Here is an 18064-nt window from a genome sequence, read left to right as displayed (position 1 = left end):
TTATGAGTTATAATTTTAAAAGATTAATCTGGGTTTAAAAGATTTATTCATTTTTAATTAGTATTTAATTTTATTAAATTAGAGTTGTCTTTTATGTTATAAATAAAATAGACTTATTAAATTTAGTCTGCTTAATGATCCAAGTTTTAAATTTCTTTTACTTTTTTAGAAATCTTAGTGTTGTCTTAATTTTGTTTTTCTGGTATCAAGAAAAATTTAGTCTTGCCTACAGTATTGTGCCAATCACTTATATAAGTTTACTTAATTTATCTTTTTATTTTTTTTAATTTTAGCTTTTAATATTTAGTTCATTATAATTGAGATTTTTAATTTTTTTTCTATGAATTACATAGTTTTATCATGATCTTACATCTCACATTATGAGTTTTATAAGCTAACTATTGTTGTTATTTTTTTAAAAAATAGTATCTAATACGCTACTACTTAAGTATTTTAAAAGTTTTTTGGACATCATGTAAAAAATTATTAACTTCCAAATATCTTTTTATTTTTTTAGGTTGAAAAAATTGAACCAACCCTTAACATAATGCCATAACACAGCACAGGCTAAAAAGATAAAATATAATGTGAAATTTTATAGTATTCAAGAATAATCAATGATATTTTATTAGTTACTTCCTATCTTATTTAAAAATAAAAAATAGTTATACATAAAATAGAGAAATTTTACATAAGAATATTTTTATTATTTTTTGTGGATCATAAATTTTATTCTTTCTTCTACTTATAACTAGTTTATTTTAAGAATATTTTTATTATTTTTTGTGGATCATAAATTTTATTCTTTCTTCTACTTATAACTAGTTTATTTTAAATAAGTTAAAAAATAACTAATAAAAAATAACCTATAAAAATTTTCATACATAAATAGCAAATAATCCTTTCCCACTGAGAAACTGATAGTGCGGTGCTTGATAGTGTGTATCCTGTTTATTTAAAGTTTTTTATTTAAAAATATATTAAAATAATATATTTTTTATTCTGTAAAATTTGTTCTTAACATCAACGAATTAAAAAAATCTAAAAATAATTTTTTAAAAAATTAATTTTTTATAAAAATATTTTTTTATAAAAATATTTTTTAATTACAAAAACAAACAGCAACAAGGACTCAAGTCACAAAAGTCTAAAGGAAAAGGGGTAGGAGGATCATTTTTTTTTATTTTTTGTTCAAAGGAATTATTTTTGTGAGTAAATACAAAGTTGCTTGCTCTTGTATTCATGACGAGAAAAAGGTTCATATATGGAAACGAGACATAAATGATCTGTCAGCATTTTCCACTAATCAAGATGGGAAACATGCATAAACACAACTTGTACCTTCCCTATTTTCTTACTAGTTCACAAGCAAGGAAAAAAAATCCAAAATGATACGTAACTGGTAGGACTGGGTGCACAGAAACTTATTTGGATATTGAGACTCCCAGGTCTACTACAAGATTACACACAAGAACTCGTTTTATTCATCAAATCTTGCACATATGACCACAAGAAAAGACAAGACTTGTAATGCCTAATAGCATTCGTACAACTTAATATCCATCTTCAGACGAAAATAATAGTCTCCCTGGAAAGTGTCCGTATGAATTGTAGCAATCCCTCTGGCCATGAAAAAGTCCCCTGTACCTCCAACCACAGAAAAATCCCTTGTCTCCTCCGTCATCAAGTCCGCACCCATTATATTTAGAGTACCTTTATGTTTAGTGGAGTTAAAGATTAAAGTGAAGGCAAACCATGCAGTGTAAGTGGACTTCTTGTCATAGAAGTAGAACCCTTGTGCTCTTGCAACAGGACGTGAAAGAAGATGATTGTCTTTGGTCATTGGATCATCAAAAACGACTAGCATACCAAATTTGAAGTTGCCAAGCTTTGTAGGATCGGTAGCAGCAGCAGATGTTGCATTAGCCACATCTGTGCCATTAAAAAGAGTGTCATGGTAATAGAGCACAAGATCTTTGCATGGTTGTTTTGGTTTAAAAGATTTTTTTTCTGAAGAAACTGAAAGAGTAAAGAGGAGGAAGAGAATGAAGAATAATTTCAATACAAGATCTCTCATGGTCACACCTGAGATTGTCCTCAATTTTGTGCTAGATTGAACCATTATCTTCAGCTTATATAGTAATTTCCAATTTTTAGTGATTGTCTTACAGCATAGCATGATGGTATACCTCAACAACTCCTGTTTTTTTTTTTTTTTGTACTGTTATGGTATAAGAGAACTACAGAATTTTGATCACTATCTATATCTAAAATGGGAGGTTAACTTCGGATCGCAATTTATATCTAAAATGGTAGGTTAAATTCAGATCACAATTCACAATTTATATCTAAAATGGGAGATTGCGGAATGGTTTGGCCTTGCGCCAATCGAAGTGCGGCCGCACAGCCATGGGAACATTTAAGCAATTATTTCCAATCAAGCTTTCTTTTCTTTTGCACCACTGTAGATTAGTAGAATACAAAACAATGGCGAAATTCATCTAGAAAGTGTAAGAAAAAACCAAGTATTACTAACAGAAAAGGGATTATATTTCAAACTTTTTTATTTGGTCATGCAAGCAGCAAGCTTAGGTTGCTGCTCTTCTGATAGGACACTTCTAGCAGAGAATACAAAACAAATCAGTACATTAATATTAACTCACCAACACTCAATATTCTATCTTCTATTTTACCAGCATTCATAGAATTTGACATCGACGCGGAGCCTGAAATACACATCACCTTCAAATGAATCAGTCATTACCGTTGCAATTCCTCTGTGCATGAAAAAATCTCCAGTGCCTCCAACTACTGATATATCTCTACTCTTCACCATAATTGGGTCGGCTCCAATGAAATTTATCGTCCCTTGGTGTTTTGTGCTATTAAGAACAAATGTAAAGCCTAACCAAGCAGTGAAGGTGTTTTTGGTGTCATAGATATACATGCCTTGAGCCCTACCAACTGGAGGAGAATGAAGATTGTTATCAAGAGTGATGGGATCATCAAAAACTGCAATGTTTCCAAAATGGAACTGCCCTGCTAAGATGGTTAGGTTAGCACCTTCTGGGGCTGCCACAATTGCTGCTGTAGCATTAGCAGCATTCTGGCCATTGTAAATAATGTCATGGAAGTAGAGGACTAATTGCTTGCATGGATTGTACTGCTTCTTCCAGCCTGGATAGGCTGAGGATACAGAAAGGAATATCAGGAAGAAAATAGCAACGAAGCCCGAAGTTCTCATTTTCTTTCTAGATATGATCTCAAGAGGAAAGAAGCAGGGCATACAAGGGCAGAACTACTAGAACTTGTTGGTTCCCTCTATACTTCCTGTCCTTATATTGGGAAACTTAGATCCTATAGGGTCAAAAAATGAGAGTCAAATCAAATTTGATGGCTTGTTGTTCATGTTAAGTTAATAAGCAAATCCACTAGCCGAAATGTCATGTTATAATGTCGTATTAATAGATTTTGTCGATTTAACGGTGACATATTCGTTTAATCTGGTGATGTCCTCCGTGGAAAATTTGATATGATTGGACCTACTTAATGAAAGTTTCAAAATGGACAGCCAGATAACGATCTTATGTTAGTCCAAGTGTTTCTGGCTTAATATGTAGGAAAAAGAATAGGTGAAGAAATTGCCGTCTTGAAGCTTATCCCACCAAGTTCTGGTTAGGTTGCACTTGAGCTAATTGGATTCCAACTCATGTAGTTAGCTGCTTCTGCCTGTCTAAAATGGGAGGTTGGAGTCAGCGGCGCAGCCATGGAAACTTAAATATTCATTCATTAAAGCACTAAAGAACTCGTGGTCCTAAAAGTATAGAAAAGGAACTAAAACTTCAGGAATTTGGTTAGACAATACTGATGAGCATTTTACCTATTTGGGCTTGCAATAATTAAATATTATTAATTACTGAAGTGTTGCTTCGTGCTTCGAAGAAACAATTATATTTTTAAATTAGCCTTCATGGCTACTTTTAAAGAACTATATTCTTGTAGTTGCACAAACTAGGCTTTTCCTTTTACACCAATGGTTTGATTCTGCTGACTGTGATCAGTGTCAAACTCACTAACGATACACGGTGGCTTCGAAAATGACATTTTCCAACCCACCTTCGTCACAAGGAGATTTGGCAAGTCAAATTTCAAAATCTTTTCATTTCAACATTTAATTAATCTGCTGTATTTTTCCAACGTATGAATGACATTTAATGATGGTGGTTGTCGAAGAGTTAAAGTTTTTCACCCCAGAATTCAGCCAAACGTGACAGTATTGTCCCTACCAGACCAAGTTTTACCTCATCTTTTTTACTGTATTTACTTACAATTATGTGTTTTGCTCATGCAGGAAGGTTTCTATAATTGGCTATATATTAAAAGGCACATAGCATTTACAGGAAAATCTCTCAATCTTTATTAATCTTATAAACAAAAAGATTTATATAATAACATATATGTGCTATACATAAAAATTAGCAAACATGAGAGATTACCAAACATAAAACTATCATTTCTACTTTTTACGAAGAAATGGGGGACTTTCTCCCCATGTAGCTTGCGATTCTTGTCTGCAGGATTTGCCCTTCCCATCCTACTTCATAAAATATGCTAATGAACTGATCTTCTAGCCCAGAGGGTTTCATCCTTTCCTCAAAAGACTAATCTTCAATCAGCTCCCAGCCAGCGTAGGGTACTAGAACCACCGAAAAGTTCTGGAAAGTATCAACTCATAATACATAACCATGAGGCTAAAAAGATCTAGCCTAACCATTCGAACCCGTGTTTAGATAATAGGGGATACAAACCTTAGGTCTTCAACTAGTTTAATGGATTAATGACCAATCCCAAACTCGAGTATAACATAATTTGATGTCATATGATAAACAGTGATTATTACAATTCATTATGTGCTACCTAAACATCACCAAGATTCAATCTAAAAACCCATCAGTTAGATTCTGAATCTTTTCCCAGAAACTCATTACCATTCTGCAAAGCTAAATCCAAAGATACTTGAATATTGTACTGCTGAACCACCAAAACAGATGCTGTTGTTGAGAAATCAGAAGAGGCCAACAGCCCTCCTACAGGCCCCAGTTCTGGACAGTCACTACTACTGCTTAAAGCTAAAGCTACTTCACCTTCAGGTAATCGACCCACCAGGAAAAGATTGCAGTGGCGTACCTCACGGACTGCATTGATGGTTTCTGCAGCATTTCCAACGAATTTCACTTCAAAGTTCACAGTCTCATCCTTCGATATTTTCAGCTTAAACTCTGAGAGGAATTCTTCATCCAATGATCCCAATTTAATATTAGAACTATCATCCATGTGAACTCTGACTATCTCCCCTAAAGCTTCAGCTTTCACTAGGAAGTGAATAACCTTTAAAGTTTAAACTGATACCAGGGTGTTCAGCCATTCGAGCTCCATAAGCAAGGGCTTCACGATCATCACAGCCCCCAAAGAAGAGGACTGTAATAACATAAGAAACATTACTTGCAGATACCTGAGTGGTTCCACCAAGCCCACGGTCACCTAGAATTCCAACTGAGCATGGTGCTTGCTCAAGAACTCTTCTGTTAACCAATTGGAAGTCAGTTCAAGTCATCTCGAGAGAGACATCTAACATCTGGTGTTTATGGAGTGGAAGAATGATGATTGCAGCTCTCTTCCTTTCAGCAGTGGTGAAAATGTCCTCATGCATGTCAGACATTGAAGAGATTCAGTCATTGGCCGTACAGAAACACTTCTCAATTGCTGGAGCACATCAAATGCCACAACAACAAGATTGGAACCCAACTTCTGGCCTCGGTTCCTATAGGGTAAACCATTTTTCCTTGCCTTGTGGACCATTAATATGGCTGATGACCTCTCAGAAAGCTCAGCGAGGTGCATTGCATATACAGAAAGCCCATCAGATTTCTGAACCCCTCGTGACACTTCAAGAAGATTTATTATCGACGAAATGTTTCTCCAACCATGGAAACATGCCAAAATCCGAAGTTCAGTATTTGAACTTCTACTTTCAACAGTCCTATACTTGTAGTCAGCCATTTTTGCTCTTCTTGCTGGCTTCTATACAGTCATAACAAGAGGTGTGGTGATGAAGGTTGTAAAAAGAGCCATTAAAATCATAATGGAAAACGTTTCACCATTCAAAACCTGTGCGAACAAGCAAGTGACCTTTGCATTGGGTCATTCCATAAAAAGTGCACAGCTTTAGCCAGAACTAACTTCTATAACAAGAATAGTTAATTACCTTTCTATCCTTACCAATATCGAGAACGATGAGTTCCACCAGGCCTTTGGCGTTCATTAGGAATTCCATGACAAGAGATTCACACGGAGGTATTTTGCATAAAAGGGACACCACAAATGCGCCAAAAATCTTCCCAAAACATGCTGTGAAAATTACCAAAACCAGAAGGCCCCAAGATTGGAGCCCTTGAATTGTTGCTAAATTGATCTTTAGTCCACTTGAGACAAAGTACAACAGAAGGAATAGTCCAGATACAAAATCTTCAATTTTTTCCACAAGAGTGCCAGCAAATGGCCCTTCCTTTCGGACCAGAATTCCAATAACAAAAGCACCAAAGATGGCATGAATTCCAATAGCATCAGTTACAAACTCAGCAGCCAGACAGCAGCTAAGATTGCACATACATACATCTCTTCAACTGGCTCACCTTCATGGCACCACTTAGTCATCCATTTGAAGATTGGGGATACAATTAGAATTGAACAGATGACAAAAATACACCCAGACAAGAAAACCCAAAATGAAATAATGCGAGAAGTATTAGATCCTGACAGGGAAATAGCAAGAGCAAGGAGAATCCATGCAGCCATATCATTTACTGCTGCAGCTGACATGGCCATTCTTCCAACATTGGTTGTTAAGAGCTTCAGCTCCGCCAGAATACATGCCAAGACAGGGAAAGCTGTTATAGAAAGTGCTACCCCCATGAATACAAGAAAGGCCGTACCATTTACATCTTTAGATGTGGTTAAACAGAGAATGAATGATGTGCCAATTCCCATTGCAAAAGGTAGGCCAATTCCTAGCATGGCAATAGCTAGGGCCTTTTTTCCAGTTCGACCAAGAGATTTAGGATCTAGCTCTAGTCCAGCAAGGAACAAAAAGAAAGTGAGGCCACTGCTTGCAAGATTATCTAACACTGTAAGACTATTGGTTGGGAATAATGCCTGCAAATATCCCTTCCTTCGACCCAATGCAGATGGCCCAAGTAAAACTCCTCCCTGACACAAGTTAAAGTTCTCAAGGTTAACCTTAGCAAAGCTTCTACTTGCAACAATATTTTTAGTTGCTAGATTGATGAACTATACGCTATGATTGCATTATGCCTCTTGAAAACTTCTATCTATGAACATTTTCACCTGCCTAACATAAGATTAAAATATATATGTTTTTCAAGCAACCTGATGAATTTGTTCTGCAAAAGAAAATGCAGAACCGCAATTATCAAACTTAGGCTTGATCCAAACACATCCAAAAGCAAAATCAGAATAATCAAAATGCCAAAAACAAAATCTAAAGGTGGATGTAGATCCACAAACTTCATCATCTTGTGACACCATATTAACATATCCAGTTGTTGTATTTTGACTCCATAGTAATAAAAGAAAGAAAAAAGTTCTCTACTTGACCATTTATTTAAACCCACCTGAGAGAATCAAACAGCAGAGCCAAAAATAAAGAGCAACCTGATACTTTCGTATGGAAAAGATAAAATCATTGAGAATCAGTCATTTTCAGTAAAGCATCATCTTTCTCCCCAATTTTATTAATTCTAAAAAAGGAAACTAACATCCAAGGTAAAAATAAAAAATAAAAAAGAATAAAAAACTCTTCACTTACGCAAACAAAAGAGCAGATAAACAAAAGCAAAAGCACATTAAAGCAGATCAGATTTCAATCAATTATAAAAAGAGGAGGAGAAAGGCACATACAACAATCCCTGCAATCACCCTTGGCTGTCTCAATGGTCTTAACAGAAAAGCAAGACCCCTTGTTACCACAATCACCTAACATATCTGAAAAATGGCCAAGGGGAGTGCAAAATCAAGGGGATTATCACCCTGAAATACCCCATTTGATGTAAGCTTCAGAGATAGGCATGTATGCCCTGATGTAGCATTCACTGAAACCATATCACCCTACCAAAACACTCAAAAAATCTAGTCTTTCCTTCACTCCCTGCCAAAAAAAATGCACAACATTAATTTCTCTATTAATTTATTGAGCAAAGAAAGAAGGCATTGGAAGGTAGGCAAGATTACCCGTAGAAGATCAAAGGAGTTGAAATTCTGGCAAGAATTAGAAAAGGGTCTGTCCTTTCAGTGGCCTGATGCAAAATCTTGATCTTTTTGCCTCCTTGCGATTCTGGGAGAGTTACAGAGAAAGTGGAGTGGTGCTTAGATTAGAAAAAGCGTGCACGAGGTGGCATTAAAAGTGAACAATGATTCTCTACTACAAAAGTTTTATACTGTTAAGTGAGCAACTAGCAATGTTTTATATTTATTCTTTGAACTAATTTTAAAGAAAAAAAATAAAGACGGGTGAGAGAGAAATCATAAATAAAAATATTCCTTATCTTTTTTATAAGTTATGAATTTTCTTTTCTTTTCTTTTCTTTGTGTTCTTTAAGGTGGACTCAATAAATAACTGGTGGAGTAAGATCATAAGATTTTCCGAATCTACAGTTTTGTTATTTTTTTTATTTTGTGTTTATTCTTTTATAAATTACAATTTATATCCTCAGGCAACACAATTTCTCCATTTTCCCTAGCCCTAAAACACTCCGTCCTCCATTTTCCCTTCAATTTCTCTGACCATGTCAAACATTTTTTTCTAGTAAAAGGAAACCATTGATATTATCAACAAGCGGTATGAACAATTTATAAAGGCAAAACGGATGTTTAATCGAAGCAGTATTGAAAACAATATCAAACAGCCTTGGTTCCATGGCTGCCAACTGTCCATCATTGAAGTCACAAGAGAGCAAGACTGAGAACTTTCAGAGATTGAAAGACAAATGTGATTTCACTTTTGAAGTTTAAAGGAGAGCGTGAGATTATATAACTTTGATTTTCTCAATATTAAAAAAAAAAGGGAGTCGCTGTATCCTTCTCTCATTAGAACAAAAGATCAAGAGAGAAAGACAGGGAATTATGGAAATGAAATTCGGTAAAGCCACAAAGATTTTGTATTTGTATAGAAAAGTTTTTTACAGCGTGGAAGATTGAGAGAGAGAAAACGATAGCTTTCCTAGAAATTGGGTGAAGCTTTTAGAAAAGATCCCTAATACAATTAAGCAAAGCAGGAAGAAAATTTCTTTGAATATCTGCAGCAATGGCATATAAGAAATTTATTGTGTGGGCAAGGCATTAGAGCGTAAGTAGAAAATTTCTTGGAATATCTGCAGGAATGGCATATACTAAATTTATTGTGCGGGCAAGACATTAGAGCGTCAGTAGAAAAACATTACAATTACAATTACAATTAAAATTAAAATTAAAATAAAAAATCATGGAAACACCCTTTCGTGGGGTCTCTGCTCTGAGTTGTGCTTTCGTTGCGTGGTCGCTTTTTCACCGGAGAAAAGAAGATAATCTTACCGTTTTGTATTCACGACGAATAATTATACTGTTCTATATTCACGAGCTTGATGATGACAGGTAAATAAATTAGATCGTTGGTTTCACATTGGCAAAAGCGGGGAGCCCAGATTAGCTAAATGCCTAAAATTACTATATTTCTAACGATGAACAAAGATGGTTATTGAGCCGAAAGTGGGTGGGCCGGGACGGGTCGAAGAAAAAAGGCCCGAACCAGCCTAGAATTGACCCCAATTAGTTAAAACCACTCCATTGGACTAATGAATGGATTAAACACGGACCCAAAGTGGATTAGAATTCCTGCCTAGTAGTGGTAGTAGACGACCATATCATTAGGCTAAGATTAATCTTTTTAATGTCCATGTTAACATGCTTTCTAATAAAAAAAATATAATCATGAACTCAAATATGATATACATTGAACATTGAACATCCTTTTAAAATATTAATATGGTAATGTATTAAATGATATTTTTTTAAATATTAAAATAATAATATATTTAATTGATTTGAATTAACTTGTTAAATTTATTATCTATACCATAAAAACGTGATAATATTTTAAAAAATAAATTAAAATAAAATTATGTAGGTTAATTTTTAATCAACTTAGTATTAAAAAATTAAATTAAAAAAATAATAAAAATAACAAAAAAATTATCTAAGTCAACTCTAAACTCATAATTCAAGTTATAATATCAAGATAACTATATAGAAACAAATTGAAAAGGATTATAAAGTTTAATTTTCAATCTTTTCAATATTGAATAATGAAATCAAGAAAAAATCAATATAAAAAATCAAAATTAACTTAGATAAATTTATTAAGCTCATGATATAAGTCATGAAAATATAATAACTTTATAAAAAAAATTATTTTCAATAAATCTAATATTAAATATTAAATATTAAAACAAAAAACTACTTGACAGCACATTGACAGCGCATTTATTGTGAGTATACAAAATAAAAATATTACTAGATTAAAAAAAAAGTTATCATAAAATTATATAAAAAAAATAATATTTCCGTGGATAGCGGTTTGCTAGCATGAATACCCTGATTTAACCAAGTAGTTTATTTATTAACTGGCGGCGTTTCAGAATAATATAAGGAACTAACGACAGACTGAAGAAGGCACAGACAGAACCTTGGCCCTGGATTTAGAAAAAATGCACTACTCTCGGAAAAAACTCCCCCGGTTTAGTCCTTTTGTTTGTGCAAATTCAATAAATTAGCCCCTGTGAAAGTTATTTAATCAAATTTACTCTATTTCGTCATTATTCATCATTTCAACTCAATTGTATTAAGTTTCTGAATCTTCTGCAGGCATCTCTGCAACCCTTGTTGAACCACCTCGTGATCCTGGGCTAGCATGCTGCTGCATCACCAAGACTGATGCTGAAGTTGTGAAATCAGGAGAAATCAAAAGATGTCCTACTGGCCCCAGTTCAGGACACTCTACCTTTACATTCAAAGATGCAACTACAGGGCCCTGAGGCACTCGGCCAACAAGAAACAGATTGCAGTGACTAAAATCCTTAGCAGCTTCCACAGTTTCCTCGGCATTGTTCACTATTCTCTCTTCATATTTGACCGAGCTGTCATTTGAAATTTTCTTCTTGAACTCGGCTATAAATTCATCATCAGTTGATTCCGTCGAAACATTGTGGTCATCATTTATATCAACTCTGACAATTTCTCCGACAATCTCATGGCTTGTGGTGAAACGAATAACAGATAAACTGATACCAGGGTGCTCGGCCATTCTCGCACCATAAGCAAGGGCTTCACGATCATCGCGGCCCCCAAAGAATAGAACAGTTACAGAATAGGAGACATTGCTTGCAGGGACATGTGTGCCTCCACCAAACCCACGATCCACCAGGATACCAACTGAGCACCGCGCATTCTCAAGAACCCTCATATTAACCCAACGAAATTCAGTCCGAGTTGTCTCAAACGTCCCATCCAGCCTCTGGTGCTTGTGGAATGGGAGGATTATTGCTGCTGCCCTTTTCCGTTCAGCACTCTCACATATGTCTTCATGCATGTCATACATTTGTGAGATCGCAGTTGTTGGATGTATAGAAACATGGCTCAGCTGCCGGAAAGCCTCAAAAGCAACAACTACTTGATTATTACCAGACTGCTGCAACTTATTCCAAAACGGTAGCCCATTCTTTCTCACCTTGTGTACCATAAGTATTGCAGACGACCTCTCAGTGAGCTCCATGAGGTGCATGGCATAGACACATAGTCCTTCCCTCCTGTCAGTCCCACGCGAAGCCTCAATGAGATTAATCATTGTGGGAACGTCCCTTGTTGAATGGAAACAGGCCAAAATCCTGAGCTGAGTACTGGGGTCATTTCTCTCAATTTTCCTGATTTTGTAGTCAGCCCTCCTCGCTCGTTTAGCTGGCTTGTATACTGCCATAACTAAAGGTGTTGTGATAAAAGTTGTGAAAATAGCCATCAGAACCATGATGGAAAATGTTTCATCGTTCAAAACCTGCAGTACCAATCAACCAAATGATAATAGTCTTGAACGGAAGAAAACCGAGAACAAACAATTAAAACAGGCTTTGGGATTGAAATTAGTTAAGAACAAATTCGACTTTACCTTCCTATCTTTACCAATGTTCAGGACAATTAACTCCACCAGGCCTTTAGTGTTCATTAGGAACCCAACGGCTACAGCTTCCTGAAAAGGCATTCGGCAAAGAAGAGAGACACCTACAGTGCCAACAATTTTCCCAAAACAGGCTGTAGTTATGACCAAAACCAGTAAACCCCAGGACTGAAGCCCTTGAATTGTGGCTACATTGGTCTTTAATCCGCTTGAGACAAAGTACAATGGGAGAAAGAGACCAGATACAATATCTTCAACTTTTTCAACAAGAGCACCAGCAAATGCTCCTTCTTTTGGGATAAGAACTCCAACAACAAATGCACCAAAGAGAGCATGTATTCCAATTGAATCGGTGATAAATCCAGCAGCTAAAACAGCAGTTAAAGTAGCACATACATATATTTCATCCACTGGCTCACCTTCAGGGCAGCGATTTGCCATCCATTTAAAGATAGGAGGGATAATGAACACGCAACAAAGAACAAATCCTAACCCACACAAAAATACCCATAAAGACACAAGGGGAGAATGGCCAGTTCCAGACAAGGCAACAGCAAGAGCAAGAAGTATCCATGCAGCCACATCATTGACTGCTGCTGCTGACATTGCCATTCGACCAACATCAGTTGTTAAAAGCTTAAGTTCGGCCAAAATACGAGCCAAGACAGGGAAAGCAGTGATAGAAAGGGCCACCCCCATGAAGACAAGGAATGGAGCTTTATCTACTCCTTTGCTGATAGTTCCACGGAGGGCAAATGATGTTCCAATTCCTAATAAAAAGGGTAAACTAATCCCCGCAGCAGCAATGCATAAAGCTTTTTTACCTGTCCGACGAAGGGACTTCAGGTCCAACTCAAGGCCTACCAAGAACAGGAAGAAAAGCAGACCAAGATTTGCTAAAGTATCCAACACGGGGAGGCTTTTAGCTGGGAAAACTTTATCCAGATAATGCTTGTTTCGACCCAGAGCTGATGGACCGAGTAGTATCCCTCCCTTTCAAAATAAAAAATTCAAATTACAAATCTTACTTTTTTATGTACATTAACTATGATTAGACTTTTAATGCATGAGAGTATAGATACAATACGAAAAATAACCGTTAATAGTCTCATTGAGAATTTCTTTTGCTGCATCCCTTGCAGTAACAACTGTCCAACAGATTTAGCAAAACAATACGAAAATAGGACACCTGAACCTGTTCTAGAAAGTGAATGATGAATCATATAAAGCTACTATTTTCCAATTTAAGCTGTGGAAGTGAAATCTCCAGACATCTATTAATCCTATTGATTCAGCTTTTCAATTGATTTAACAAGGTTGGGCTAGAAAAATTATCTGGCTAAATACACGTTCTTTTCATTAAGACAGCTAATACTTCTGCTACTAGTAGATTGCTCAGGGAACCAGAAGATGATGCGAAGAGTTTCTGTAACCACGCGAGATAGTTTTAATATCTACCGATCTAATGCATCAATCAACAAAAGGCAACAAAAATTACCATACATGCATTCAGAAAGACACCATTTCATAATTAACTACTGAGGAAAATGTCAAACTCTGCTACAGGTTGTTGTCTATCAGATCCTTTATGTAATAGATATAAAAAGCGGCCATTTTTAAGAAGTTCATCACAAATTGAATTTTCTCTTAGTCCTTCCCTGTCACACAGACTTTAACATTAACTTTACACGCTCAAGCTTGAAATCAATTGTCACAAGGATCACTAAGTGGTTGCATGTAGATTTCTAGTTTTCTTAACAACAATTATGGAAAATTTTATTTTCAAAATAAGTTTAATGTCCAATTTTTTCTCTTTTTTCAGGTTATGCAATTCTTAAATTTAAATCAATTGTCTTATCAAGTAGAGACCAGGATGAAAATTCTTCGCCTTACAAATGTTTTAAAATAACTAAAACAGCTGGAGCTGGATCCATAAGCTTTACCAACTACTGCATTAAACAGAAATCAAATCATGATACGCCACAATATATGTTATATTAACCATGCGAAAATCCTCAACTAGGAAACATATGCACAAATTACTATTCCCCACTTGGGAATTTTATATATTTAGCCAATTATTCCAAAGAATATACCATCAAACACCATGAAAAAAAGAACACCCAGTCATTCTTCTTTTTTTTCTATATTCTTAAATTAACAGGAATATGATTTGTGAAAGCTGGTTGAGGATACCTCTAACCACTAAAAAAATAATAAGAACATGAAGAATTTTATATTTATCCGTTAATGAATCATACAAGTTGTGCATGTATTTATCTAATTCCGCAAGAAAAATATCCGAGTCGCGTATGCTTTTTTTCAAATATTTTGTTTAATTTATGATATCCATATATCTAAACCAGTAAAAAAATCTAAAATTCATTTTAAAAAACAATTTGAAAACAGCTTCATCTACAAAAACAACCCTTAGAATTCCTGTTGATGCAAAAAAGTCATTGAGCCAATAAAATATGCAACATTATTAACCTAGCCCACCTTATATGATCAATAATTACCGGGATGCAATGGCTATTTGTAGAGCTTATGGCAACCTAGATCTTTTCATTACAATTATATTAAATAAATAAAATATAATCAGATAATAGAGAGTCACTACTACGTGTAATTATGCATACATGTACTCATTCGATAAGGCATAATTATAGTTATGTGCAAAAGGCTACATCTAACACCTATTCTTCCACAACTTGCTTATGGTTTTATTTTCAATTATCATATATTAACCTTTGAAAGTGTTGTTTACTCATAAATATATTAAAATAATATTTTTTATTTTTTAAAAATATTTTTTATATTAATGCATCAAAATAATTTAAAAACATTAAAAAAATATTAATTTAAAGTAAAGAAAAAAATAAAAAAAATTAATTTTTTTCAAAAAAGCTTTTAAAACACAAAAACAAATAGAATTAAATTTGCGGCCACCTAAAATTAAAACACGGAGAAAGAGTCTATATTAGGCAGAGTAAACAAAAAGGAGCTAGCAACTTACAACAATCTCGGCGATCACACGCGGCTGGCGTAAAGGCCTTAGAAGAAAAGCTAGAATACGAGTGAGCAAGACAACAAGACATATTTGGACGATAGCAAGAGGCAATGCATAGTCAAGAGGATTATCTCCTTGAAACACACCATTAGACGTAGCTTTCATTGGTTCAGGACATGACAACGTTGTTCCGGTGGCATTCAAGGCCGCCATTATCTGTATATCACCAAATAAAACACTGAATTCACACGCCAGGAAATTGGGGTTCCTCACCCCACGAGATTTTAGTAACACGGTTTGTGCTGGTATATATTAATAATGACGGTTGACTGTCCATAGCAAAGTAAAACATGGTAAGCATATTACATATAGTGCATATTTTCACAATCCTTTCTGAAACCACTCAGGATTACCTGAACTAGCAGAGATGCTATAGCCTTTTATGAAGACTTCAAATTATACATTAAGCATTGTTTGAATATATTATTATACTCTATTTATTGTTGTATTACGTTAACAAAAATAAAAACCAAGATCTTAAACAAAAAATAAGAGTAAATCACATTAAATAATTGTTATTTGTTAAGGTGATATTTGCAAGTTTTTACAATAAGTTCCAAGAAAATACATGAATTTATTACGAGTTACTGTTAAAAAGTGACACGAGGACACCAGTCAATGAAAAAAGAAAGGAATTTCAGGTGGGCGCCACCCGGTTTTTTATTTTTATTTTTATTTTATAGCAAAGGATGGGGTTGTTCCCTAAAAACATAAAAAGTAAATTCTACAAACACGGCAATGAAACTACTGTATGGCTGCAGGTAGTTCGATATTCACGATGAATACTGAGAAAGAAAAGTTATACATTACGAAAAAACTTTCTGTATTGTTGAAATTGATTATAAAGTACAAGGCAACTACTTGACTCGAAATAATATTTGGATACTGTAAACTGGTATGATTGTATAAAAAGTTTTTATATTTTTTTTAATTTGAGATTTCTACTTGGAGGTTTATATCTATTTGTCTTTGCTTCTTAAGAACATTTTCAAAGAAATTTAAATTTTTTTATTTTTTATTTTAAATTAATTTTTTCAATATTTTTAATATACTAATATTAAAAATAATTTTTTAAAAAATAAAAGAACATTTCTATCCATTTCCAACGCTGGACACAGCCTACGAGCTCTTGAGGTTCAAAGTCTACAAGTGGTGGAATCCAGAATGTAACAGTGAAGTACAACTATCCTATTGTGGAACTAAACTGCCATAAAAAAAAATAACAAAAAAATAACAAAACGGAGGTGGAACACGGAATAAGGTCTGATATCGGACGTTCTAGAACTCTTTAACCGGGACGACGGTGAAAGAGGGAGGGTAAACCAGTTTAATTGTAAACCACGAAGATTAGATTATGGATTATTTTAAATTGCAACATAGAAAAAAAAAATCACTTGTATATATGTGCGTATCATAACACAAACGTAGAGAAAAAATGGCAAATCCACTCTTCTGATTTTTTTAGTTTTTCACAGAGAGAAACAAATTAACTCAAAAGCTCAGAGAGAAATTGCACAGAGAAAAAATGCAAAAAACTATAAATTATTGTTGAAAATAAGAAAGAGTAAAAAGAGACACTCACGGATTTTGACTTTGTTATCATCGAGAAAAGAGACGAATCGAGACTCACCTGAATATTCAGCTTTATATGCAAGAATACTTGTGGTATACAGTAAGTGCAGTTCTTTCCTCAGCTCTTCATTTGGGTCTATTTTGTTTCTCCAGAAAAATCGAGATACAGAAAGGTAAAAAGATAAAACACAGTTTGGTTCTGTTTGTTTCTCGAGAAAATTTAAGAGTCAGGAAGAAAAAAAATACCACAACACACAAATTATGGAAATCCGTGTGTTAGTACGTGGATGAAAGTTCCAGGAGGAGCGGCAAATGAAGAGTGCGCGATGCTGTAGAAGAGTAAACACCGTCTCTATTTATAGCACCGCGAGACTTGCTCAGTCCATAGTTGCCATCGTATTTCCCGATAATTACTTTAATTGCCATTAGATCCCCCAAGAAGTTTAAGCGTTGACAACCCACGTGCCGATCTTTAATTTATCTGAGAGGAAATGATTGTTATCACTTTGCCTGGTTTGAACTTGGAGTTAGAATTCTAGTGACACCTGGTTTCTTTGTCGACAAACTTCGTATTTTGGAAAAAATTTCAATCAATATGTAATATATATAAAATATTTTAATTTAATACATCAGTGTATATAGGTTTTTTAATTAATATAATACTACTAGAAAATATTGTTGTTTAAAAAACTTAGTTTATAGTAATGCAAGATTATAAGTTCAGTGTAAACTTTAAATTATAACATAAACTATGATGTATATAAAAATAAATATTAAATCATATATAAGAGACTAAAATTAACTTTCGGTATGCATATTAGAGCATGTATTGGAGTAATATTTAAAGTAAAAGCAGTGAATCAATTGTTCTCTGAAGCTCTTGAAATTTTTAAAATTTGATCAGGCTAAAAATTTTATTGTTGTCAAATATCAATTATAGTATATGAAAAAATTATAAAGTTTAATTTCTAAAAAGTAAAATATTAAATGATAAAATTAAAAGAAAACAATTATAAAAAAATCCAAAATTAAAAGAATTAAAATAAAAATAAATTGAAGAGCAAAAACAAATTTTTAATTTGAGAGCTAAATTGACAAGAATAAAAACATCAATAAAAAAATAAAATTAAAAAAATAAGAACCAG

The 18064-nt window shown here is 34.2% G+C and overlaps 3 protein-coding genes and 1 pseudogene across 3 annotated transcripts; all 4 read right to left on the bottom strand.

Moving 5' to 3' along the window:
• Window positions 1–1231: 1231 nt before the first annotated feature.
• Window positions 1232–2156, bottom strand: LOC105124312 (dirigent protein 5-like). Its single transcript, XM_011024277.1, has one exon. The coding sequence runs from the start codon at window positions 2120–2122 to the stop codon at window positions 1535–1537; it is 588 nt and encodes a 195-aa protein (XP_011022579.1). The 5' UTR covers window positions 2123–2156; the 3' UTR covers window positions 1232–1534.
• Window positions 2157–2532: 376 nt separating this feature from the next.
• On the bottom strand, window positions 2533–3331 carry LOC105124310 (disease resistance response protein 206-like). The gene has a single exon (XM_011024275.1). The coding sequence runs from the start codon at window positions 3284–3286 to the stop codon at window positions 2690–2692; it is 597 nt and encodes a 198-aa protein (XP_011022577.1). The 5' UTR covers window positions 3287–3331; the 3' UTR covers window positions 2533–2689.
• Window positions 3332–4465: 1134 nt separating this feature from the next.
• Window positions 4466–8527, bottom strand: LOC105124309 (cation/H(+) antiporter 18-like; annotated as a pseudogene).
• A 2264-nt stretch (window positions 8528–10791) lies between these two features.
• On the bottom strand, window positions 10792–17263 carry LOC105124308 (cation/H(+) antiporter 18-like). The gene is made up of 4 exons (XM_011024274.1): window positions 16978–17263; window positions 15294–15503; window positions 12269–13270; window positions 10792–12157 (listed from the first exon to the last, which is right to left on the bottom strand). Exons 2-4 carry the CDS (start codon window positions 15498–15500, stop codon window positions 10952–10954), a joined length of 2415 nt encoding a protein of 804 aa, XP_011022576.1. The 5' UTR covers window positions 15501–15503; window positions 16978–17263; the 3' UTR covers window positions 10792–10951.
• Window positions 17264–18064: the final 801 nt, after the last annotated feature.

The sequence above is a fragment of the Populus euphratica genome, unplaced genomic scaffold (genome assembly GCF_000495115.2).
Source record: "Populus euphratica unplaced genomic scaffold, PopEup_1.0 scaffold4.1, whole genome shotgun sequence".
NCBI classification, from domain to species: Eukaryota; Viridiplantae; Streptophyta; class Magnoliopsida; order Malpighiales; family Salicaceae; genus Populus; species Populus euphratica.
This window is presented reverse-complemented; position numbering and strand designations above follow the sequence as displayed.

Bases quoted from the DNA above. Each gene is read 5' to 3' on its own strand.
- LOC105124312 (XM_011024277.1), bottom strand. From the start codon at position 2,122: ATGGTTCAATCTAGCACAAAATTGAGGACAATCTCAGGTGTGACCATG.
- LOC105124310 (XM_011024275.1), bottom strand. From the start codon at position 3,286: ATGCCCTGCTTCTTTCCTCTTGAGATCATATCTAGAAAGAAAATGAGA.
- LOC105124308 (XM_011024274.1), bottom strand. From the start codon at position 15,500: ATGGCGGCCTTGAATGCCACCGGAACAACGTTGTCATGTCCTGAACCA. The intron at 13,271-15,293 runs GTAAGTTGCTAG...TTATTTTGAAAG, and splicing joins GTGTGATCGCCGAGATTGTT to GGAGGGATACTACTCGGTCC. The intron at 12,158-12,268 runs GTAAAGTCGAAT...TTGGTACTGCAG, and splicing joins ACATTGGTAAAGATAGGAAG to GTTTTGAACGATGAAACATT.